Below are 24724 nucleotides of genomic sequence, written 5' to 3'. Positions count from 1 at the left end.
GCGTCAAAAGTGTCGGCGTTCCGGATGTGGCGTCATTTTTTGGCGCCAAAAGTATTTAGGCGCCAAATAATGTGGGCGTCTTATTTGGCGCTAAAAAATATGGGCGTCATTTTTGTCTCCACATTATTTAAGTCTCATTATTTATTGCTTCTGGTTGCTAGAAGCTTGTTCACTGGCATTTTTTTCCCATTCCTGAAACTGTCATTTAAGGAATTTGATCAATTTTGCTTTATATGTTGTTTTTTTCTATTACATATTGCAAGATGTTCCACGTTGCAACTGAGTCAGAAGATACTTCAGGAAAATCGCTGCCCGGTGCTGGAGCTACCAAGCTAAGTGTATCTGCTATAAACTTTTGGTATCTGTTTCTCCAGTTGTTGTTTGTATTGCATGTCATGACAAACTTGTTAATGCAGATAAAATTTCCTTTAGTACTGTTACATTACCTGTTGCTGTTCCGTCAACATCTAATTTTCAGAGTGTTCCTGATAACATAAGAGATTTTATTTTTAAAATCCATTAAGAAGGCTATGTCTGTTGTTTCTCCTTCTAGTATACATAAAAGTCTTTTAAAACTTCTCTTTTTTCAGATGAATTTTTAAATGAACATCATCATTCTAATACTGATAATGGTTCTTCTGGTTCAGAGGTTTCTGTCTCAGAGGTTGATGCTGATAAATCTTCGTATTTGTTCAAGATGGAATTTATTCGTTCTTTACTTAAAGAAGTATTAATTGCATTAGAAATAGAGGATTCTGGTCCTCTTGATACTAAATCTAAACGTTTAAATAAGGTTTTTAAATCTCCTGTAGTTATTCCAGAAGTGTTTTCTCTCCCTGATGCTATTTCTGAAGTCATTTCCAGGGAATGGAATAATTTGGGTAATTCATTTACTCCTTCTAAAACGTTTTAAGCAATTATATCCTGTGCCATCTGACAGATTAGAGTTTTTGGGACAAAATCCCTAAGGTTAATGGGGCTGTCTCTACTCCTGCTATATTTTTAGCGGATGTTGCTGCAGCTTCAACTTTTTGGTTAGAAGCTTTAGCGCAACAAGTAACAGATCATAATTTTATAGCATTATTATTATTCTATAACATGCTAATAATTTTATTTGTGATACCATCTTTGATATCATTAGAGTTGATGTCAGGTATATGTCTCTAGCTATTTTAGCTAGAAGAGCTTTATGGCTTAAAACTTGGAATGCTGATATGTCTTCTAAGTCTACTTTGCTATCCCTTTCTTTCCAGGGTAATAAATTATTCGGTTCTCAGTTGGATTCTATTATCTCAACTGTTACTGGAGGGAAGGGAACTTTTTTACCAAAGAATAAAAAATCTAAGGTAAATTTAGGTCTAATAATCGTTTTCGTTCCTTTCCTCACAACAAGGAACAAAAGCCTGATCCTTCATCCTCAGGAGCGGTATCAGTTTGGAAACCATTTCCAGTTTGGAATATATCCAAGCCTTATAGAAACCCAAAGCCAGCTCCTAAGTACCCATGAAGGTGCGGCCCTCATTCCAGCTCAGCTGGTATGGGGCAGATCACGTTTTCTTCAAAGAAATTTGGATCAATTCCGTTCACAATCTCTGGTTTCAGAACATTGTTTCAGAAAGGTACAGAATTGGCTTCAAGTTAAGGCCTCCTGCAAAGAGATTTTTTTCTTTCCCGTGTCCCAGTAAACCCAGCAAAGGCTCAGCATTTCTGAAATGTGTTTCAGATCTAGAGTTGGCTGGAGTAATTATGCCAGTTCCAGTTCTGGAACAGGGGCTGGGGTTTTATTCTATCTCTTCATTGTACCAAAGAAGGTCAATTCCTTCAGACCAGTTCCGGATCTATCAATATTGAATCGTTATGTAAGGATACCAACATTCAAGATGGTAACTGTAGGACTATCCTGCCTTTTGTTTAGCAAGGGCATTATATGTCTACAATAGATTTACAGGATGCATATCTGCATATTCCGATTCATCCAGATTACTTTTAGTTTCTGAGATTCTCTTTTTAGACAAGCATTACCAGTTTTGTGGCTCTACCATTTGGCCTAGCATCAGCTCCAAGAATTTTTTCAAAGGTTCTCAGTGCCCTTCTGTCTGTAATCAGAGAACAGGGTATTGGTATTTCCTTATTTTGGACGATATCTTGGTACTTGCTCAGTCTTCACATTTTCGCAGAATCTCATACGAATCGACTTGTGTTGTTTCTTCAAGATCATGGTTGGAGGATCAATTTACCAAAAAGTTCATTGATTCCTCAGACAAGGGTAACCTTTTTAGGTTTCCAGATAGATTCAGTGTCTATGACTCTGTCTTTGTCAGACAAGAGAAGTCTAACATTGATATCAGCTTGTCAAAACCTTCAGTCACATTCATTCCCTTTGGTAGCCTTATGCATGGAAATTTTAGGTCTTATGACTGCTGCATCGGATGCGATCTCCTTTGCTCGTTTTCACATGCGACCTCTTCAGCTCTGTATGCTGAACCAATGGTGCAGGGATTACACAAAGATATCTCAATTAATATCTTTAAACCGATTATACAACACTCTCTGACGTGGTGGACAGATCACCATCGTTTAGTTCAGGGGGCTTCTTTGTTCTTCCGACCTGGACTATAATCTCAACAGATGCAAGTCTTACAGGTTGGGGAGCTGTGTGGGGGTCTCTGACGGCACAAGGGGTTTGGGAATCTCAGGAGGTGAGATTACCGATCAATATTTTGGAACTCCGTGCAATTTTCAGAGCTCTTCAGTCTTGGCCTCTTCTGAAGAGAGAGTTGTTCATTTGTTTTCAGATAGACAATGTCACAACTGTGGCATACATCAATCATCAAGGAGGGACTCACAGTCCTCTGGCTATGAAGGAAGTATCTCGAATTTTGGTTTGGGCGGAATCCAGCTCCTGTCTAATCTCTGCGGTTCATATCCCAGGTATAGACAATTGGGAAGCGGATTATCTCAGTCGCCAAACGTTGCATCCAGGCGAATGGTCTCTTCACCCAGAGGTATTTCTTCAGATTGTTCAAATGTGGGAACTCCCAGAAATAGATCTGATGGCTTCTCATCTAAACAAGAAACTTCCCTGGTATCTGTCCAGATCCCGGGATCCTCAGGCGGAGGCAGTGGATGCATTATCACTTCCTTGGAAGTATCATCCTGCCTATATCTTTCCGCCTCTAGTTCTTCTTCCAAGAGTAATCTCCAAGATTCTGAAGGAATGCTCGTTTGTTCTGCTGGTAGCTCCAGCATGGCCTCACAGGTTTTGGTATGCGGATCTTGTCCGGATGGCCTCTTGCCAACCGTGGACTCTTCCGTTAAGACCAGACCTTCTGTCGCAAGGTCCTTTTTTCCATCAGGATCTCAAATTCTTAAATTTAAAGGTATGGAGATTGAACGCTTGATTCTTGGTCAAAGAGGTTTCTCTGACTCTGTGATTAATACTATGTTACAGGCTCGTAAATCTGTATCTAGAGAGATATATTATAGAGTCTGGAAGACTTATATTTCTTGGTGTCTTTCTCATCATTTTTCCTGGCATTCTTTTAGAATTCCAAGAATTTTACAGTTTCTTCAGGATGGTTTAGATAAAGGTTTGTCCGCAAGTTCCTTGAAAGGTCAAATCTCTGCTCTTTCTGTTCTTTTTCACAGAAAGATTGCTAATCTTCCTGATATTCATTGTTTTGTACAAGCCTTGGTTCGTATAAAACCTGTCATTAAGTCAGTTTCTCCTCCTTGGAGTTTGAATTTGGTTCTGGGGGCTCTTCAAGCTCCTCCGTTTGAACCTATGCATTCATTGGACATTAAATTACTTTCTTGGAAAGTTTTGTTCCTTTTGGCCATCTCTTCTGCCAGAAGAGTCTCTGAATTGTCTGCTCTTTCTTGTGAGTCTCCTTTTCTGATTTTTCATCAGGATAAGGCAGTGTTGCGAACTTCTTTAGAATTTTTACCTAAGGTTGTGAATTCCAACAACATTAGTAGAGAAATTGTAGTTCCTTCATTATGCCCTAATCCTAAGAATTCTAAGGAGAAATCATTGCATTCTTTGGATGTTGTTAGAGCTTTGAAATATTATGTTGAAGCTACTAAGACTTTCCGAAAGACTTCTAGTCTATTTGTCATCTTTTCCGGTTCTAGAAAAGGCCAGAAAGCTTCTGCCATTTCTTTGGCATCTTGGTTGAAATCTTTAATTCATCATGCCTATGTTGAGTCGGGTAAAACTCCGCCTCAGAGGATTACAGCTCATTCTACTAGGTCAGTTTCTACTTCCTGGGCGTTTAGGAATGAAGCTTCGGTTGATCAGATTTGAAAAGCAGCAACTTGGTCTTCTTTGCATACTTTTACTAAATTCTACCATTTTGATGTGTTTTCTTCTTCTGAAGCAGTTTTTGGTAGAAAAGTACTTCAGGCAGCTGTTTCAGTTTGAATCTTCTGCTTATGTTTTCATTTAAACTTTATTTTGGGTGTGGATTATTTTCAGCAGGAATTGGCTGTCTTTATTTTATCCCTCCCTCTCTAGTGACTCTTGCGTGGAAAGATCCACATCTTGGGTAGTCATTATCCCATACGTCACTAGCTCATGGACTCTTGCTAATTACATGAAAGAAAACATAATTTATGTAAGAACTTACCTGATAAATTCATTTCTTTCATATTAGCAAGAGTCCATGAGGCCCACCCTTTTTTGTGGTGGTTATGATTTTTTTGTATAAAGCACAATTATTCCAATTCCTTATTTTTTATGCTTTCGCACTTTTTTCTTATCACCCCACTTCTTGGCTATTCGTTAAACTGATTTGTGGGTGTGGTGAGGGGTGTATTTATAGGCATTTTAAGGTTTGGGAAACTTTGCCCCTCCTGGTAGGAATGTATATCCCATACGTCACTAGCTCATGGACTCTTGCTAATATGAAAGAAATGAATTTATCAGGTAAGTTCTTACATAAATTATGTTTTTATGGCGTCACATGCAGTGCCCTGCAGTTTCTCTCAATCTCCTGTAGGAGTTATTTATTGCAGAATTGTCTGAAGTTTGCGGTGAAATGTTGGCATGAAATATACCAAAATGGGCCTAGATCAATACTTTGGGTTGTCTACTACAAAAATATACATACATGTCAAGAGATATTCAGGGATTCCTGACAAATATCAGTGATCCAATGTAACTATCGCTAATTTTTTTTAAAAAATGGTTTGGAAATAGCAAAGTGCTACTTGTATTTATTGCCCTATAACTTGCAAAGAACATGTAAACATTGGGTATTTCTAAACTCAGGACGAAATGTAGAAACTATTTATTTTGTTTGTTTTTAGGTGGTTGTAGATGTGTAACCGATTTTGGGGGTCAAAGTTAGAAAAAGTGTGTTTTTTCCATTTTTCCTCATATTTTATAAAAAAAAAAATTGGTAAATTATAAGATATGATGAAAATAATGGTATCTTTAGAAAGTCCATTTAATGGCGAGAAAAACGGTATATAATATGTGTTAATACAGTAAATGAGTAAGAGGAAAATTACAGCTAAACACAAACACTGCAGAAATGTAAAAATAGCCCTGGTCCTTAAGGCAGAGACCTTGAAAAATGACCTTGTCCTTAAGGGGTTAATTATGTTACATAGTAACATAGTAGATGAGGTTGAAAAAAGACAGAAGTCTAGTTCAACCTATACAAATCATATTATACTCCAGTAGAAATTAAATTAATCTCAATTAAAAGGTGACCCATTTAACACAAACTGATGTTTCCTCTGAGCTTCAAGGGTTTTTCTTCTGATTTTCTGTATAATTTATCCCTTTTTTTTTTTTTAACTTTTTTTTTTTACTTTTTTTTGTAGAACATGTCTGCTCTTTTTTTTTAAGGAGGCTTTTTACCTTAGGGGTTTAGATTTCTAAAAGTGTGGAGGTTGGGCTTTCTATTTTTAATCTGAGGATTTATTCTCTGTCACTGTTTGTTTGTTTTTTAGAAGTTTTCTGGGAATGGTCTAGGTCAGGTAATTCTTTTTATCCTTTTGCAAGATTTTTTATTTATCTTACCTTGTACTTTGGATAATTATTAATCGGGCGATTTCAGTTTGGCTAAGTGCTCTACCTTTTCCCTGGTAAATATGATCGCTTGTAGGACACTTTTTATTTAAGGTTGGAGTCCTTTTAATAGAAGGGTCATTCTATAAGCAGATCTAAGCTTCTAATCATTTTGAGTTCCTTTAGGACCTATAAGATGTTTCTCTAATAAACTTGTTTTATCTGGCTTTATCTTGAAACCAAGTTCTATTTGGATTGGTCCTTAATGGCCAAGACATCCCCCCCTATTTTTAATTTTGCTTGTGGTTATTACAATTCCATTGTTGGAATAAGGGATATTTATTTGTATGTTTATTTTCGCTAGCAACATTATCGGTTTCTAAGGTCTGCTTTTTTGAATAAGCATTTGCAGTATATTGCTTTATCATTTGGTCTTGTTTCAGTTCTTAGATTTTTTTCTAGATTCTGGTTGCCCTTTTATCTATAACAGAATTCGGGGTGTTGTAATTAAGTCTGGTTCTTTTCTTTTTATTTAACAGATTCTTTCTCCAGCAGTCTGTTGTTTCTTCAACCGCATGGTTGGAAGATATTTTTCTCAAGGTGTTCCTTGATTTTTCAGGCAAAGGTTCCTTTCTTGGGTATCATTTGGTTTCAATATCCATTAAATTTTCTCTGTCTGATTTGAGAAGGCTTAATTCTTCAGTTTCTTCATTTTCCCTTGGATGTGTTTTTTGTATGACGGTATTTGGAATTTTCATTGTAGCATCCAATGCTTCTCTGTTTTGTCAATTTTCTTTGAGATCTTTTAAACTTTGTTAGCTTTGCCTGTGATGCAGGGATCTTTTTCAGCTTTCTCAGGAAAGGTGGTCTCTCTACCAGGATGTTTTCAATCAGATTATAGCGTTTTGTGGTCTCCCAGAGATACATTTGTTAGCCTCTCAGCTAAACTTCTCAGGTACCTTGCAAGGACAGGGGATCCTCAGGCAGATTTTGTGGATGCTTTAGTAGCGTTTGTTATTTTCTAGTTTATGTGTTTCTACCACTGGTTCTTTTTCCCAGAGTAGTTTCAAGTTCAAGCAAGAGGAATTTTCAGTATTTCTCATTACTGCAGTCTGGCCTCAAGAGTATTTTGTGTAGATCTGGTTCAGATGATCTGTAGCTTGGGCTTCTTTCTTTTAGGACTATTTTTTCCTTCCAGATCTCATGATAGCATGGGGTTTGAGTGACTGATTTATTTTTTTATTTTTTTAAAAATGATTTTTTATTGAAATCAATAAAGAATATTACAAACCATTGAAAGATTACTTTAATTATTTACATAAGTGTAATAAGAACCACAAAGAAAAAAAGTAAATTTTAGTCCCTGTGGAGCTTCTTTATGTCAGCTGAAGAATTATAGTCATGTATTTTCCGTGGCACTATTCAGTGCTAGATCTGTTCAATTAAATGTCCTCATTTTATATAACCTGTTATGTCTTACTTTGTTAGGCTAGGGAGGTCGCTGTCGTTAAGGAGGTGTGAAAGAGGGGAGGGGTAGAGGATAGTGGGGGGTAGGGGGGGTGTGTGTGCAATGTTTCAGTATTTTTATCTGTAGAAGTGCTAATGACATTGTTCTTGTTTCCAGATGTATAGCATCATTTCGTGTATTTCTACTGAGCCGCTTCTAATATGATGATAACTTTCCAACTGTAAGAGTGTGTCTACTTGTTTCACCCTTTCCTTAAAAGTATGGGTTGTGGTGGATATCCAATGTCTGGGGATTAAGATTTTTGGCTACTTATCATTGTTAGTAACCGTTTTTGTTTTGCTATGTCTCTTTTAGTTTTGGGAGACTTGTAAAAAGAAGTATCTTAGGATCTCTGGGTACTATAGTTTCTAGTATCCTACAGATATGTGTTATTGTGTCTGCCCAAAATTGTTGTAATCTGGGGCAGTCCCACCATATGTGTTGTAAGGTGCCCTCTTCTGTGCAGCCCCTCCAGCATTTACCCGAGGAGCTGGGGTACAGTACCTTTAGTCTGGTCAGAGTCAGATACCATCTTGTTAGGTATTTAAAGTTGGTTTCCTGCACCTGGGCTGAGATAGATGCTGTTTTGTTGTTAATAAATATGTTTTTCCATTTTTTTTAGTGTCAGTTCCAGATCAAGTTCTCTGCCCCATTCCTTTGTGTATGTCGGGAGGTGGTTTGCGTCATTTAATAGGAGTTTCTTATAAAGTATAGTTATTAAGTGGGAGGGGGGCTGTTTCGCTATACAGAGTTTTTCTTGTGTCTGTGTGAAGTAATGAAGTGGTTAATCTGTGCGTACGCCATCCAGGTTAGAGGCATGCCTGATTCTAATATATCTTCCAGCTTTTTTCATTTGTATTGTTGCGTCAGGTGGTGCATTGTATTTTTTCTCTATTTGTTGACCTGTGTGTGTATATGGTCTCATCAGATTCAGCGGCAGGTCGGGGTTGCCTATGTATGGTGTCATTGGTGATGCTGGCATGGATATATGAGTGGAAGTGTGCATGACTTTATCCCAGACCACAAAAAATTCCTTCATAAGAGGATAATTGTTTATTAGAGAAGATCTATCTTTTTTTGCTATCCATGCCAAATATCCTAAGTTGTTTGTGTGCAGTATGGATCTGTTTATCTCAATCCATTGTTTTTTGGGGTCATTTGTACACCATTCCACAAGTCTCTGTAGCATTATGACCTGTCTGTATAACAGTAAGTTTGGGACACCCAGCCCCCCCCTCTGTCTTTGGATATGTAGGTAGGTTTGCTAATTGATCGTTGGTCTTATGCCATTCCAGATGAATGCCTTTATTGCAGTTTAAAGCTTTGTCATGTAATCTAGTGGTAATGGAATGGGGAATGTCTGCAATATATAAAGAATTCTGGGTAGAACATTCATTTTTACTACACTGATCCTGCCCAGCCAAGAGAGGCTTTTATTTTTCCAATTAGATATATCATTAATTAGCGACCTCTCAAGTGTTTATAATTGGCTTTGAATAAAGTGTCTGTGTTTGCTGATAGGTATATCGCCAGATATTTAATTCTGTCAGTCTGCTGTTGTAGCGAGAACTTTGTCATTATTTGGGATGCCTTTTCTTTTGGTATGGTTATATTTAAGAATTCTGATTTATTAACATTTAGTAGGAAGTTGGAATGTTTGCCATATTTGTTAAAAATTTGTAAGGATTATGGAAGGGATGTTTCCATGTTTGTGAGTGTTAGTAATACATCATCAGCGTACATCGCTAACTTGTGTTCTGTGTTATCTAATATGATTCCAGTAACCTGTGTGTTTCCGTGGATTTTGAGGACCAGGATTTCTATAGAGATTGCGAACAAGATTAATGAAAGAGGGCAGCCTTGCCTGGTGCCATTTGTAATTACAAAGTTATTAGACAATAAATCATTGACCTTTATTTTGGCAGTTGGTGTAGTGTATAGGGAGAATATAATTTCTATGAAAGGATGGCTGAATCCCATTTTGGACAGAGCGGCCCTTATAAAGAGCCACTTCACTCTGTCGAAAGCCTTCTCGGCATCTGTGGAGGTGAGTGATAAAAGCTTATTGTTTTGTGCATGGGAGATGAGTTGCAGCACTTTTAGGGTATTGTCGCTCGCCTCTCGACCCGGGACAAAGCAGACCCGGGACAAAGCCCACCTGGTCCGGATTAATTATCTTTGGGAGAACTTAGTTTATGCATGTGGCTAATATTTTTAAATATATATTTTTTTTATTTTTTTTTAACAAGCTTTATTGTACATATTTTTCAACAATACATAATATAAAGATGAAGAGACAGTAAGTATTATTTGTACAACTGTTACGCCATAATCCATACAGCCTTGTTGGTTCCAGATATTCAGCTATATAGCATTCTATAGTTCCATAGTTTATAACAGAGTTTCATTAAATATATTTTTATGTCGGAGTTGAGTAGGGAGATTGGGCAGAAACTTATTGGGTATTTTACCTGGTTTTGGCAGGACTGTGATGTGAGCTTCAAGTAGGTTTCGTGAGAAACCTCCATCTTCTAGTAATGTATTATATGTATCTGTTAAATTTGGACTTGTAGTGATGCAAATTTTTTGTAGTAAGATATTCCAAGTCCGTCTGGGCCTGGGCTTTTTCCAGTTGTTGTGTCTTTTATTACATTTAGGATTTCTTCGTGAGTTATGGGTGACTCTAGTTATTTTGCCTCATCTGGGTCAATTGTTGGGACTTCAATATCTTTTAGATAATTGTCTATGTCTATCAAGGTGTTCTTTTCGTGGATGTCAGGGTCTAGTGGTGATGTGGCTGCTTTTAGGTTGTACAGTGAGGAGTAGTATAGCCTCAAAGTCTCTGCTATGTTCGTGCTGTCTTTATATTGCTTACCTTGTTTATCAGTGATTTAAATTATTTCTGTTTGACAGCTTTGGCTAGAAGTGTGCCGGGTTTATTGCCATATTCAAAATATTGCTGTCTCAAGTGCAGTGCCCTTGTTTATGTTTCCTTAAGTTGAAGCTCTTCTCTAACTTGTGTCAGTGAGTTTTTAATATGGTAACATATGCTGTTTGTTTTTTATGTTCAGTTTCCCAGTAAGCAATTTGTGCTTTTAGTGAGTTGTCTGGTCTGTTTGTGTTGCTGTGCTTTGATTTTGATCATTACTCCTCTTATAACAGCTTTATGTGCTTCCCATATTAGTGATGTTGTGATCTGTAATGTGTTGTTAAGCCTAAAGTATTCTATTAGCTCTCTAACGTATTCAAGGGGTTATTTAGAAGGTTTTCGTCTAGGCGCCAGATGTAGGGGAGCAGTGTTTTTTCTGGCCAAATAAAATCGCACAACACTGGCAAGTGATCTGACCATGTGAGTGGCAGTATGGCTGTATGATATACCTGGGAGAGTGTGGCCGAGTCTGTCATAATAGAATCCATTCTAGAGTATGACTGGTGTGGGTGTGAATAGAAAGTGAAATCGCTGTCTCTAGGGTGTAATGCCCTCCAGGTGTCATTGACCATGAGTTGTTGTAATTGGGAGTTCATTGATTTGAGCACTCTTTTGGGTATGCTGGAGCAGCCACTTGACGTATCTAAGGTAGGGTCTAGAGGTGTGTTGAAGTCCCCTCCTAGGAACTCCGTGCCCCTCCTAAGTTCTAGTATTTTTTGTGAGACTGTTTTCAATGCTGTGTGTTGTTGTTGTTGGTTGGGCATGTAAATGTTCACTAATGTTATATATCTGTTGTACAGAACGCCAACCACAAGAATGTATCTTCCTTCTTTGTCCTTTTCTACATGTGTCGGGTGAAACTGGATTGTATTTTTGATTAGAATACCCTCTCCTGTTTTAGTCGGCCCTGAAGAAAGGAATGCAGTCTGATATTTAGCACGAAGGAATTTGGGTTCTCTGCCTTTTTTAAAATGTGTCTCCTGGATGAAGACTATGGGGCGATCTATCAAGGGCCGAATGGCCCCTGATGCCCCTGTGAAGGCTTGCCGGAAACAGCAGTTATGAAGCAGCAGTCTTAAAACCGCTGCTTCATAACTGGCCGCCACCTCTGAGGCTGCAGTCTGCAATCCGCTGGATCCTATACGATCGGGTTGATTGACACCCCCTGCTAGCGGCCGATTGGCCGCGAATTTACAGGGGGCAGTATTGCACAAGCAGTTCACCAGAAGTGCTTGTGCAATGTTAAATGCCGACAGCGTATGCTGTCTGCATTCAGCGATGTCTGTCGGACATCAGAGAAAAAAGGAATGAGAACAGCACAATTATGGAGGGGTGCATGCAGGACCTGAGGACACTGCTAGGTCCCCAACCTGATCAATATATCAAAAAGATGGTCCTCAGCACTTTTTATCAATTCAGGCAATTTATTCACATATAAATAGCAACGTTTCGGGGTCACAGCCCCTTATTCATGCTTGATGTTGCTACAGTGTATCATGTCGGACAGACAATGATAAATCAGCCCCTATGTCTCCTTCCTGTCTGTATAGCTCCCTAAAGGCTATGGAGCGTTTTTCTGTGCTATTAAGGCCCTTAGCATTTATTGTTATGAGGCGTAACCTGTGTGAGCGAGGTAAATCAGTGACATATCAACTAATGAATCAACTGTAGCTACAGAATTTTGTACAACATGAAACAGTTAAAGCTAAATGGTGATAACATTATATCCTGTTTCTCACTAGAATTAACCAGGTACATCCTGCAAAATCTGTCAGTTAGTGACAATGGACGTACCTGGCACATCATTTGTCTAATTGAGTGCTGGAAGCGATTCCAATCACTTCCAGCAGCTCTCAGGATATTGCAGTGATGCCTTGATATTGAGGCATCCTGCAAACCCTTTTACAAGCATCCGATGCAGAGAGATCCACTCTGTGGCCCTCTCTGCACCGGTTGCGATGGTGCCGTTCGTTGGTGGGTGGGAGCTTAGCAGGGAGGTGGGTGGGCGGCCCATCGCTACCCGGCATCTGGTTCCTGTAAGTGCAATGTGCACGCCACCAATAATCCCTGATTTGAGAGGGAGGGGGGGAAAACCTAAATAAAATATTAAATATATAAGGATCTGGTAGGGGGAGTGGAATAGGGGTATTGAGGGGGGGCAGCTACACTACAGAGAACGCTATAATCCTAAAAAAAAACCAAAACCCTGTTTTTTAGGGCAAACTGGGTACTGGCAGACAGCTGCCAGTACCCAATATGGCGGCAAATAGGTAGCGGGGAAGGGTTAGAGAGCTGTTTGGGGGGGATCAGGGAGGTTGGGGGCTTTTTGGCAATAAGCGGCATTTAGCGGCCTTCTTATTGCCAAAAAGCAACGCCAAAGCCACATATGCTATTTCTGAACAAAGGGGATCACAGAGAAGCATTTACATAATTGCACAAGCTGTTTGTAAATAATTTCAGTGAGAAACCTAAAGTTTGTGACAAAATTTGTGAAAAAGTGAACAATTTTTTTATTTGATCGCATTTGGTGGTGAAATGGTGGTATGAAATATACCAAAATGGGCCTAGATCAATACTTTGCATTGTCTTCTAAAAAAATAAATATATACATGTCACGGGATATTCAGGGATTCCTGACAGATATCAGTGTTTCAATGTAACTAGTGCTAATTTTGAAAAAAAGTGGTTTGGAAATAGAAGTGCTACTTGTGTTTATGGCCCTATAACTTGCAGAAAAAGCAAAGAACATGTAAACATTGGGTATTTCTAAACTCAGGACAAAATTTAGAAACTATTTAGCATGGGTGTTTTTTGGTGGTTGTAGATGTGTAACAGATTTTGGGGGTCAAAGTTATAAAAAGTGTGTGTTTTCCATTTTTTCCTCATATTTTATAATTTTTTTTATAGTAAATTATAAGATATGATGAAAATAATCATATCTTTAGAATGTCCATTTAATGGAGTGAAAAACTGTATATAATATGTGTGGGTACAGTAAATGAGTAAGAGGAAAATTACAGCTAAACACAAACACTGCAGAAATGTAAAAATATCCCTTTCAATTTTCTTACCCTTAAAGTGAAGGTAAACTTTGATGAATGAAAGCCAGTTTTTTAAAAATACTATTAAAAACAGGGGCACTTTCATTCATCAAAATTTACAAAGCAAACCTTTTTTTCTTTTCACAGCCAGAGCAGCTTCCCCCACCTGGATTTCCTCTCTTCGCACGTCAACAATGACTAATCCGGCTTCCTCCAATCACGGCTTTCCCACCAGGGTAGTCATTGCCTGAGGCCATGCTGTGATTGGAGGAAGCCGGATTAGTCATTGATGACGTGTGAAGAGAGGATTTCCAGGAGGGGGAAGCTGCTCTGGCTGTGCAAAGAAGAGAGGTAAGTTATTAATTAAAATGGCTGTTTTTTAAACTTTGATGAATGAAAGTGCCCCTGTTTTTAATAGTATTTTTAAAAAACTGGCTTTCATTCATCAAAGTTTACCTTCACTTTAAGGGTAAGAAAATTGAAAATGGTCTGGTCATTAAGGGGTTAAGGATAATATATACTCTTTGTACGTCTTAATGTGAATCCCATAATCCTATATTATAATTGTTCTTTTTTGTTTGACTTTCATTGAGTGCTAAACTTCTTTTAAAAGTCAATTTAAATCTTATAAAATGAGAACTTTATGTCGCTTAGGCCTAAGTCTCCAGTCCTGGGGAGTAAATAAGAGTTGCAGGTGTAAACATGCACCTCTCATCTTCCAAGGGCCAGGGTGTGTTGTGTTAATTATTTTTGTAAGTTTCCCTTTGGGCCTGTCACCCAGGCTGCTCAGGAGTAAACTGCCTGGGTTGCTGGGAACTGTGCTGTCTGTTATTATTCAGGGCTGTGGGGCTAATCAGTGACGTGGGGTGTGTACTCTGTCCAGTCTGAGAGGGCGTCCGTTTCTGTGTTTTGTTTGCGTGTGTGAGTGTATATATATGTGTGTGTGTGTATATATGTGTGTGTGTGTTTCTTTTTATTATGCTGCATTCTCAGCTTTTGAGGCTTTGCAGAGCAGGCTCGCAACCATAAATTTAAGAAACAGAAACTTCTTTCGACTCTCCCCCACCTCAGAAGTGGCAAGATAAATTGCCCTTACACTTACTTGTTTGGGGTAATTGACGTGCCCTGCTCTCCTACAGTTGGTTTCTTGTGCAATGTTAAATTTTGCCACTCGGTGCAGGATCGCAAGTGGGATAACAGGCGGACAAGTTCTTTACTTGTGAACCTGTCCTCCTGCAGTCATAATATATTTTGCCGCTAGTATGACAGAAACTAAGAATGACACACTCTAAAAATATGTTTATGATGAAATTAAAATGCGTTTTTCATTGACAATGTAATTGTTGTGTCTTTTATAATCCCTTCCCCTTGAACAAATTAATAAGTGTATGTTGAAATGTTTTTAAATTAAATTGTGACTGCCAATTTATGACCATTGTGTCTATGCTTTATTCCTATGATTTTTCAATTTAATTTCTAATAAAAGGGATAATTTTATTCACAATTAGAATAATTCTTGTAAGCCTTATATTCTTTGTTTTAGGTTTAGGTTTATATAATAATTAAATACATGAATTTGATTAATATCATGCAATTGTAAAATTAAAGCACTGAAAAATGTAATTATAAACATATGATGATAACGCTTTCTGGATAGTTATGACATTAGTCTGCTGTATATTAAAGAACATAAAATACTAACATTTATAATTCCTTTTTTGAGTCACAATGCATATATATTTTTCTGTTAATATTATTCTCATTTTTTATGTAGGAATATAATGCAGATGAGTCCCTCACTCCACGTTTGGCTGAAAGAGATATTCCTTGCCAGTCCTTATTGGAAAAGGTAAAGTAAACAAAACATAATTTTTTTAAGCAAAAATAATTAATGTTTTTATTTATAAAGAACCAGCATGTTGTGCAAGTGACACCATTATTTAGTAAAAACATAGTCATGGAGTCTTCAAAATCTGGGTGCTAAAATACAGATATTGGGTTTCTCATGGGTTCAATGTTAATGCTGGTACAAAAAGAAAAGGATATGCAGTTTCCTACTCATGAAATGGAAACTTTCAGACTATTCTGTGAGGTTAGTTATGTTTTGAGAATACTTGTCTTTATGTTCTTATTTCCAGGAACATCTAAGATTTGCTTTTGCTGTTTTTTGCTTTTCCCTTTGGTCTGGTTACATTTCTCAGAATATTCTCCTACATTTAGGGATACCCTCTTATCTGTAATCAATTTTTAGGATGTTGCTATATGTTTTGGCCAAGATGATATCTTGGTCCAAGCAGTATTTATTTTCTACAGTCTGTTGTTTCTTAAACAACATTGTTTGGAAAATCGCTTTTTTCCAAACAGCCTTTTGGTTCCTCAGATAAGGGTTTCTTTTCTGGGGCTTAGACGGTTGAAGCTGGGGTTTGCCTGTTAGATTGTTTGTTTTCTATTTTTCCTTCAGTTGCAGGAGGTGTCAGGTCTTCTGTTTGTGGCCTGGTTGTTATTTCATCTGCTTGCCTTTATATGAGTCTTCTTTACCTATGTATCCTTTACAATGATACAGGGTTCTGTTGTCTCTGAGGATTCCTTTGCTTTTCAGAACAAGTCTGTTTCTGACTTAGTGGCTGAACTATTAGCTATTTATGCTGGGGGCTTCTTTCTTTCTATAACGTAGGGAGAGTCCACAACCCCAAGGCAGAACATAGAGTGATCTGAGATGTCATCGCAGAAAATGCAGCATGTATGCAGAAAGAACAGGAGCTGTTAGCACTTTAACTTTTCAGTGCTGCACCACATTAGGCTGTAATTTTTAAACAGAGCTGTTCTCTGGCTACATTGTATAAGTTTTTCTTAACACAGTGCATCCAGAGCAAAGTGCTGTTTGAAGACAACAGTCAAATATGCAGTAGTGCTGCAAAGCAGAAGTGCATTGATTGTTGTCTGGTTCTGAGATTTTTGCAAGCTCGTTCCCTAGCTTTTCACAGTCTGCAAAGGTGTATTTCTCTGAATGTAAGATGTTTATATGAGCAATGCACCTTTTTCATTACAACATTTCTATGTTACACTAAGAGAAAAGGAAACAAATTAATTCAAGAGACATTTTACAATTACTTTTTTTGTCTGCAGCTTATTTGCAATGCAATTTTCAGCTACTGCACTAGATTATACAACTTTAAATATTGCTTTATTCTCCAGTTAACCAACACATTGCAATTGATCTGGTGCTTTAGTGTAACTGACAAATTTTCAATTTTATTTTATTTAAAAATGACCTGCAGAAAAATTTTCACTAAAAAAAATCTCATCGCAGAAAGTGAAAAAAAGTTCTGTCTCTGGGGTCCACAACTTTATTCCTTACTGTTGGGAAATACAACACCTGGCCACCAGGAGGAGTCAGACACCCCAGCCAAAAGCCTTAAATATCCCTGCCACTTCCCCTATCCTCCAAGTCATTCTTTGCCTTTCATCACTAGAGGAGGTGGCAGAGAAGTGTCAGAAGATTTGGATAGTCCTATAATGGGTATGTTCCCTTCAAGAGAGGACTGGAATTTTAAGTAATAATATAAACCTCTCAGTGAGAGTATTGATGAAAGTTAGAGTGTGGACATGCAGGGAAAGTTTTTCTGCGAAACCATCCAGACTGTTAGCCAACAACTCCTAAGCAATCGTGTTGACGAGTTTCACTGCTTGCTTTTAATTACTCAGATCCATGTCAGAGCATCACTACAAGGCTGTCATACTTGAGAGGCTGTATCTGTTCTACAGCATGGATCCTAGAGGGTAAGTCTGTTTTATTGTTATAGCAGGGACTCCTGTATAGGGTCACAGTGTGACGCTTCTATACCTCCATAGGATCAAGGGTTAATGTCTTATGTTCTGCATTAGGTTTGGGCTCATAAGACTGTGTGCTTTTGGCTTTGGAACAGACAGGTTTCACTTTAGATTTTGAGTGTTGCGCAGCTCATATTAGCTTAGCACTCTTTTGCATAGCTGGGGAAGCCCTGTCTTGCGCACTACATGACCGGGTGCGGTCTCTTTCACTTTTTTGCGATCCTGCTGCAGACAGCACTTCTGAGGAGAGTATTTTACTGATCATTTGTCTGGGTATAGGAGGTGGTGAGTACCTCAGCCATTGGGATTGTAAAGGTGCCTGTTTTATATTAAAAACGCTTGTTTTTTGTAACGTTTTTTTATTCCATCTGTGGAATTGCATACCAAAGCTATGGAGGACTCTGATACTACGAACAGACCTAAGGGACCTCATCCAAGCTCAAGGGTACTTGGAACCAGGCTCAGTCCTTGAACAAGTCCAAACAGACAAAGAAGCCCGCCGATAACAAATCAGCATGAAGGGGCGGCCCCCTATCCGGGATCAGATCGAGTAGGGGACAGATTGTCACTTTCTCCAACATTGGTGTGTCCGGTCCACGGCGTCATCCTTACTTGTGGGATATCTCTTCCCCAACAGGAAATGGCAAAGAGTCCCAGCAAAGCTGGCCATATAGTCCCTCCTAGGCTCCGCCCACCCCAGTCATTCTCTTTGCCGTTGCACAGGCAACATCTCCACTGAGATGGTTAAGAGTTTTTTGGTGTTTAAATGTAGTTTTTATTCTTCTATCAAGTGTTTGTTATTTTAAAATAGTGCTGGTATGTACTATTTACTCTGAAACAGAAAAGGATGAAGATTTCTGTTTGTGAGAGGAAGATGATTTTAGCAGACAGTAACTAAAATCGATTGCTGTTTCCACATAGGACTGTTGAGATGAAGTAACTTCAGTTGGGGGAAGCAGTTAGCAGACTTTTCTGCTTAAGGTATGACTAGCCATATTTCTAACAAAACGATGTAATGCTGGAAGGCTGTCATTTCCCCTCATGGGGACCGGTAAGCCATTTTCTTAGTCAAACAAACAGAATAAAGGGTTTAATATGGGCTAAAAAACTGGTAGACATTTTTATGGGCTAAATCGATTGCTTTATTTGGGCATTTTATTCATATTTATGCTGACAATTTGCATTTATAAACTTGGGGAACGTTTATTAAACGGCAGGCACTATGTTAGACACCTTTTCCAGTCAGGGGGCCTTCCTAGTTGTAGACTGAGCCTCATTTTCGCGCCATTACTGCGCAGTTGTTTTTTGAGAGCAGGGCATGCAGATGCATGTGTGAGGATCTGAAATTTGCTGGAAAAGCTTCTAGAAGGCGTCAATTGGTATCGTATTCCCCTCTGGGCTTGGTTGGGTCTCAGCAAAGGCTATAGCTGGGACTGTATAGGGGTTAAATTTGTAAACGGCTCCGGTTCCGTTATTTTAAGGGATAAAGCTCTGAAATTTGGTGTGCAATACTATTAATGCTTTAAGACACTGTGGTGAAATTTTGGTAATTTTTGAACAATTCCTTCATACTTTTTCACATATTCAGTAATAAAGTGTTTTCTGTTTAAAATTTAAAGAGACAGTAACGGTTTTGTTTTAAAACGTTTTTTGTGCTTTGTTGACAAGTTTAAGCCTGTTTAACATGTCTGTACCTTCAGATAAGCTATGTTCTATATGTATGAAAGCCAATGTGTCTCCCCATTTAAATTTATGTGATAATTGTGCCAAAGTAAGGACAGTACTGCCACAGATAATGAAATTGCCCAAGATGATTCCTCAGATGAGGGGAGTAAACATGATACTACATCATCTCCTACTGTGTCTACACCAGTTTTGCCCACGCAGGAGGCCCCTAGTACATCTAGTGCGCCAATGCTTATTACCATGCAACAGTTGACGGCTGTAATGGATAACTCCATAGCAAATATTTTATCCAAAATGCCTACTTATCAGAGAAAGCGCGATTGCTCTGTTTTAAACACTGAAGAGCAGGAGGGCGCTGATGATAATTGTTCTGTCATACCCTCACACCAATCTGAAGGGGCCATGAGGGAGGTTTTGTCAGATGGAGAAATTTCAGATTCAGGAAAAATTTCTCAACAAGCTGAACCTGATGTTGTGATATTTAAATTTAAATTAGAACATCTCCGTGCACTGCTTAAGGAGGTGTTATCTACTCTGGATGATTGTGACAACTTGGTCATTCCAGAGAAATTATACAAGATGGACAAGTTCCTAGAGATTCCGGTGCACCCCGACGCTTTTCCTATACCCAAGCGGGTGGCGGACATAGTAAATAAGGAGTGGGAAAAGCCTGGCATACCTTTTGTTCCCCCCCCCCTATATTTAAGAAATTATTTCCTATGGTCGACCCCAGAAAGGACTTATGGCAGACAGTCCCTAAGGTCGAGGGGGCAGTTTCTACTCTAAACAAGCGCACTACTATTCCTATCGAAGATAGTTGTGCTTTCAAAGATCCTATGGATAAAAAATTGGAAGGTTTGCTTAAAAAGATTTTTGTACAGCAAGGTTACCTTCTACAACCCATTTCGTGCATTGTTCCTGTCACTACAGCAGCGTGGTTCTGGTTCGAGGAACTAGAAAAGTCGCTCAGTAGAGAGACTCCATATGAGGAGGTTATGGACAGAGTTCACACACTTAAATTGGCTAACTCTTTTATTTTAGATGCCGCTTTGCAATTAGCTAGATTAGCAGCGAAAAATTCAGGGTTTGCTATCGTGGCGCGCAGAGCGCTTTGGCTAAAGTCTTGGTCAGCGGATGTGTCATCCAAGACAAAATTGCTTAACATCCCTTTCAAAGGTAAAACTCTATTTGGACCAGAATTGAAAGAGATTATTTCAGACATCACTGGGGGAAAGGGCCACGCCCTTCCACAAGATAGGCCTTTCAAGGCCAAAAATAAGTCTAATTTTCGTTCCTTTCGCAATTTCAGGAAAGGACCGGCCTCTAATTCTGCATCCTCTAAGCAAGAGGGTAATGCCTCACAACCCAAACCAGCCTGGAAACCGATGCAAGGCTGGAACAAGGGTAAGCAGGCCAAGAAGCCTGCCGCTGCTAACAAAACAGCATGAAGGAGTAGCCCCCGATCCGGGACCGGATCTAGTGGGGGGCAGACTCTCTCTCTTTGCTCAGGCTTGGGCAAGAGATGTTCAGGATCCCTGGGCGCTAGAAATAGTTTCTCAAGGTTATCTCCTGGAATTCAAGGAACTACCCCCAAGGGGAAGGTTCCACATGTCTCACTTATCCTCAAACCAAATAAAGAGACAGGCATTATTACATTGTGTAGAAGACCTGTTAAAGATGGGAGTGATACACCCAGTTCCAATAAAGGAACAAGGAATGGGATTTTATTCCAATCTGTTCGTAGTTCCCAAAAAAGAGGGAACTTTCAGACCAATTTTGGATTTGAAGATCCTAAACAAATTTCTCAGGGTACCATCGTTCAAGATGGAAACCATTTGAACGATTCTACCCACTATCCAGGAAAGTCAATTTATGACTACCGTGGATCTAAAGGATGCGTACCTACATATTCCTATCCACAAAGAACATCATCAGTTCCTAAGGTTCGCTTTTCTGGACAAGCATTACCAGTTTGTGGCCCTCCCATTCGGGTTAGCCACTGCTCCAAGGATTTTCACAAAGGTGCTAGGGTCCCTTCTAGCGGTTCTAAGACCGAGGGGCATTGCAGTAGTACCTTACTTGGACGACATTCTAATACAAGCGTCGTCCCTGTCAAAAGCAAAGGCTCATACAGACATCGTTCTGGCCTTTCTCAGATCACACGGATGGAAGGTGAACATAGAAAAAAGTTCTCTGTCTCCGTCGACAAGAGTTCCCTTCTTGGGAACAATAATAGATTCCTTAGAAATGAGGATTTTTCTGACAGAGGTCAGAAAATCAAAACTTCTAAGCTCTTGTCAAGTTCTTCATTCTGTTCCTCGTCCTTCCATAGCGCAGTGCATGGAAGTAGTAGGGTTGATGGTTGCAGCAATGGACATAGTTCCTTTTGCACGAATTCATCTAAGACCATTACAACTGTGCATGCTCAAACAGTGGAATGGGGACTATACAGACTTGTCTCCAATGATTCAAGTAGATCAGAAGACCAGAGATTCACTCCGTTGGTGGCTGACCCTGGACCATCTGTCCCAGGGAATGAGCTTCCGCAGACCAGAGTGGGTCATTGTCACGACCGACGCCAGTCTAGTGGGCTGGGGCGCGGTCTGGGAATTCCTGAAAGCTCAGGGTCTATGGTCTCGGGAAGAGTCTCTTCTTCCGATAAACATTCTGGAACTGAGAGCGATATTCAATGCTCTCAGGGCTTGGCCTCAACTAGCAAAGGCCAGATTCATAAGGTTCCAATCAGACAACATGACGACCGTTGCGTATATCAATCATCAGGGGGGAACAAGGAGTTCCCTGGCGATGAAAGAAGTGACCAAAATAATTCAATGGGCGGAGGATCACTCCTGCCACCTGTCTGCGATCCACATCCCAGGTGTGGAAAACTGGGAGGCGGATTTTCTGAGTCGTCAGACATTCCATCCGGGGGAGTGGGAACTCCACCCGGATATCTTTGCCCAATTAACCCAATTATGGGGCATTCCAGACATGGATCTGATGGCGTCTCGTCAGAACTTCAAGGTTCCTTGCTACGGGTCCAGATCCAGGGATCCCAAGGCGACTCTAGTAGATGCACTAGTAGCACCTTGGACCTTCAACCTAGCTTATGTATTTCCACCGTTTCCTCTCATTCCCAGGCTGGTAGCCAGGATCAATCAGGAGAGGGCCTCTGTGATCTTGATAGCTCCTGCATGGCCACGCAGGACTTGGTATGCAGACCTGGTGAATATGTCATCGGTTCCACCATGGAAGCTACCTTTGAGACAGGACCTTCTTGTTCAGGGTCCATTTGAACATCCAAATCTGGTCTCCCTCCAGCTGACGGCTTGGAGATTGAACGCTTGATTCTATCGAAGCGTGGGTTTTCAGATTCTGTGATAGATACTCTGGTTCAGGCCAGAAAACCGGTAACTAGAAAGATTTACCATAAAATATGGAAAAGATATATCTGTTGGTGTGAATCCAAAGGATTCCCATGGAATAAGATAAAAATTCCTAAGATTCTCTCCTTTCTACAAGAAGGTTTGGAGAAAGGATTATCTGCAAGTTCTCTAAAGGGACAGATCTCTGCTTTATCTGTCTTACTACACAAAAGACTGGCAGCTGTGCCAGATGTTCAAGCATTTGTTCAGGCTCTGGTTAGGATCAAGCCTGTTTACAGACCTTTGACTCCTCCCTGGAGTCTAAATCTAGTTCTTTCAGTTCTTCAAGGGGTTCCGTTTGAACCTTTACATTCCATAGATATTAAGTTACTATCTTGGAAAGTTTTGTTTTCAGAGTTATCTGCTCTGCAGTGTTCTCCGCCCTATCTGGTGTTCCATGCAGATGAGGTGGTTTTGCGTACTAAGCCTGGTTTTCTTCCTAAGGTTGTTTCTAACAAAAATATTAACCAGGAGATAGTTGTACCTTCTTTATGTCTGAATCCAGTTTCAAAGAAGGAACGTTTGTTACACAATTTGGACGTAGTCCGTGCTCTAAAATTCTATTTAGAGGCTACAAAAGATTTCAGACAAACATCTTCCTTGTTTGTTGTTTATTCTGGTAAAAGGAGAGGTCAAAAAGCGACTTCTACCTCTCTTTCCTTTTGGCTTAAAAGCATCATCCGATTGGCTTATGAGACTGCCGGACGGCAGCCTCCTGAAAGAATCACAGCTCACTCCACTAGGGCTGTGGCTTCCACATGGGCCTTCAAGAACGAGGCTTCTGTTGACCAGATATGTAAGGCAGCGACTTGGTCTTCACTGCACACTTTTGCCAAATTTTACAAATTTGATACTTTTGCTTCTTCGGAGGCTATTTTTGGGAGAAAGGTTTTGCAAGCTGTGGTGCCTTCCGTTTAGGTAACCTGATTTGCTCCCTCCCTTCATCCGTGTCCTAAAGCTTTGGTATTGGTTCCCACAAGTAAGGATGACGCCGTGGACCGGACACACCAATGTTGGAGAAAACAGAATTTATGCTTACCTGATAAATTACTTTCTCCAACGGTGTGTCCGGTCCACGGCCCGCCCTGGTTTTTTAATCATGTCTGATGAATTATTTTCTCTAACTACAGTCACCACGGTACCATATGGTTTCTCCTATATATATTTCCTCCTGTCCGTCGGTCGAATGACTGGGGTGGGCGGAGCCTAGGAGGGACTATATGGCCAGCTTTGCTGGGACTCTTTGCCATTTCCTGTTGGGGAAGAGATATCCCACAAGTAAGTATGACGCCGTGGACCGGACACACTGTTGGAGAAAGTAATTTATCAGGTAAGCATAAATTCTGTTTTTCTCAGATGCTTGGTTTCAGGATGTTCAGGACCCTTGGGTCATGGAGGTCGTATCTCAAGGATACCAGATTGGATTCAAGTCCTATCCGCCATGGGGCAGATTCCTTCTCTCCAGACTGTCTACAAGACCAGAGAAGAGAACTGCCTTTTTAGGTTGCGTACGGGATCTAGTCTCTTTAGGAGTAATTGTCACTGTACCTGCATCAGAAAGAGGTCTGGGGTTTTATTCAAACCTTTTTTTCTTGGTCCCAAAAAAGGAGGAAACTTTTTTGTCCACTTCTGTACTTGAAGTTTTTAAACAAATTTTTAAGTTTCCCATCCTTCAAGATGGAGGCAATAAGATCAATACTACCTCTGGTTCAGGAAGGACAGTTTTTGACTACCATAGACTTAAAGGATGCATACCTTCACGTTCTGATACACAAGGAACATTTTCAATTCCTGAGGTTTGCATTTCTGGACCAACACTTCCAGTTCATAGCACTTCCGTTTGGCTTAGCTACTGCTCCAAGAATATTTACGAAGGTTCTGGGAGCTCTCCTAGCGGTTTGCGAGAACACAAGGTATCGCAGTAGTACCTTACCTGGATGATATCTTGGTACAGGCACCATATTTTCATCTAGCAAGGGAGCACTCGGAATTCCTTCTAAGTCTTCTTCAGTCACATGGAAGGACGATAAACTCGGAAAAGAGTTCTCTTACTCCAAATACCAGGGTGAATTTTCTGGGTACAGTTCTAGACTCAGTATCCATGAAGATCTTTCTAACAGATCAGAGACGTTGCAAGCTAACATCAGCTTGCCTTGCCCTCCAGGCCTCCCTAAGTCCTTCGGTGGCCCAGTGTATGGAGGTGATTGGCCTCATGGTGTCTTGGCCTCATCTCAGACCCTTACAACTATGCATGCTGGGACAATGGAACGGCGACTATTCAGACCT

The 24724-nt window shown here is 39.8% G+C and overlaps 1 protein-coding gene across 6 annotated transcripts in view; it reads left to right on the top strand.

The window, feature by feature from the left end:
* FAM13A (family with sequence similarity 13 member A) overlaps positions 1-24724 on the top strand; it is a 775968-nt gene that overhangs the window by 284364 nt on the left and 466880 nt on the right. For all 6 annotated transcript variants that reach the window (XM_053703428.1, XM_053703423.1, XM_053703425.1 and 3 more), the window contains one exon: positions 15271-15345. In XM_053703428.1, coding sequence (XP_053559403.1) covers positions 15271-15345 — 75 coding nt within the window. The remainder of the gene's footprint in view (positions 1-15270; positions 15346-24724) is intronic.

Source organism: Bombina bombina, chromosome 2 (assembly GCF_027579735.1).
Source record: "Bombina bombina isolate aBomBom1 chromosome 2, aBomBom1.pri, whole genome shotgun sequence".
Lineage (NCBI taxonomy): Eukaryota > Metazoa > Chordata > Amphibia > Anura > Bombinatoridae > Bombina > Bombina bombina.
The sequence above is the reverse complement of the archived record's forward strand: the minus strand, read 5'-3'. Positions and strand labels throughout refer to the sequence as shown.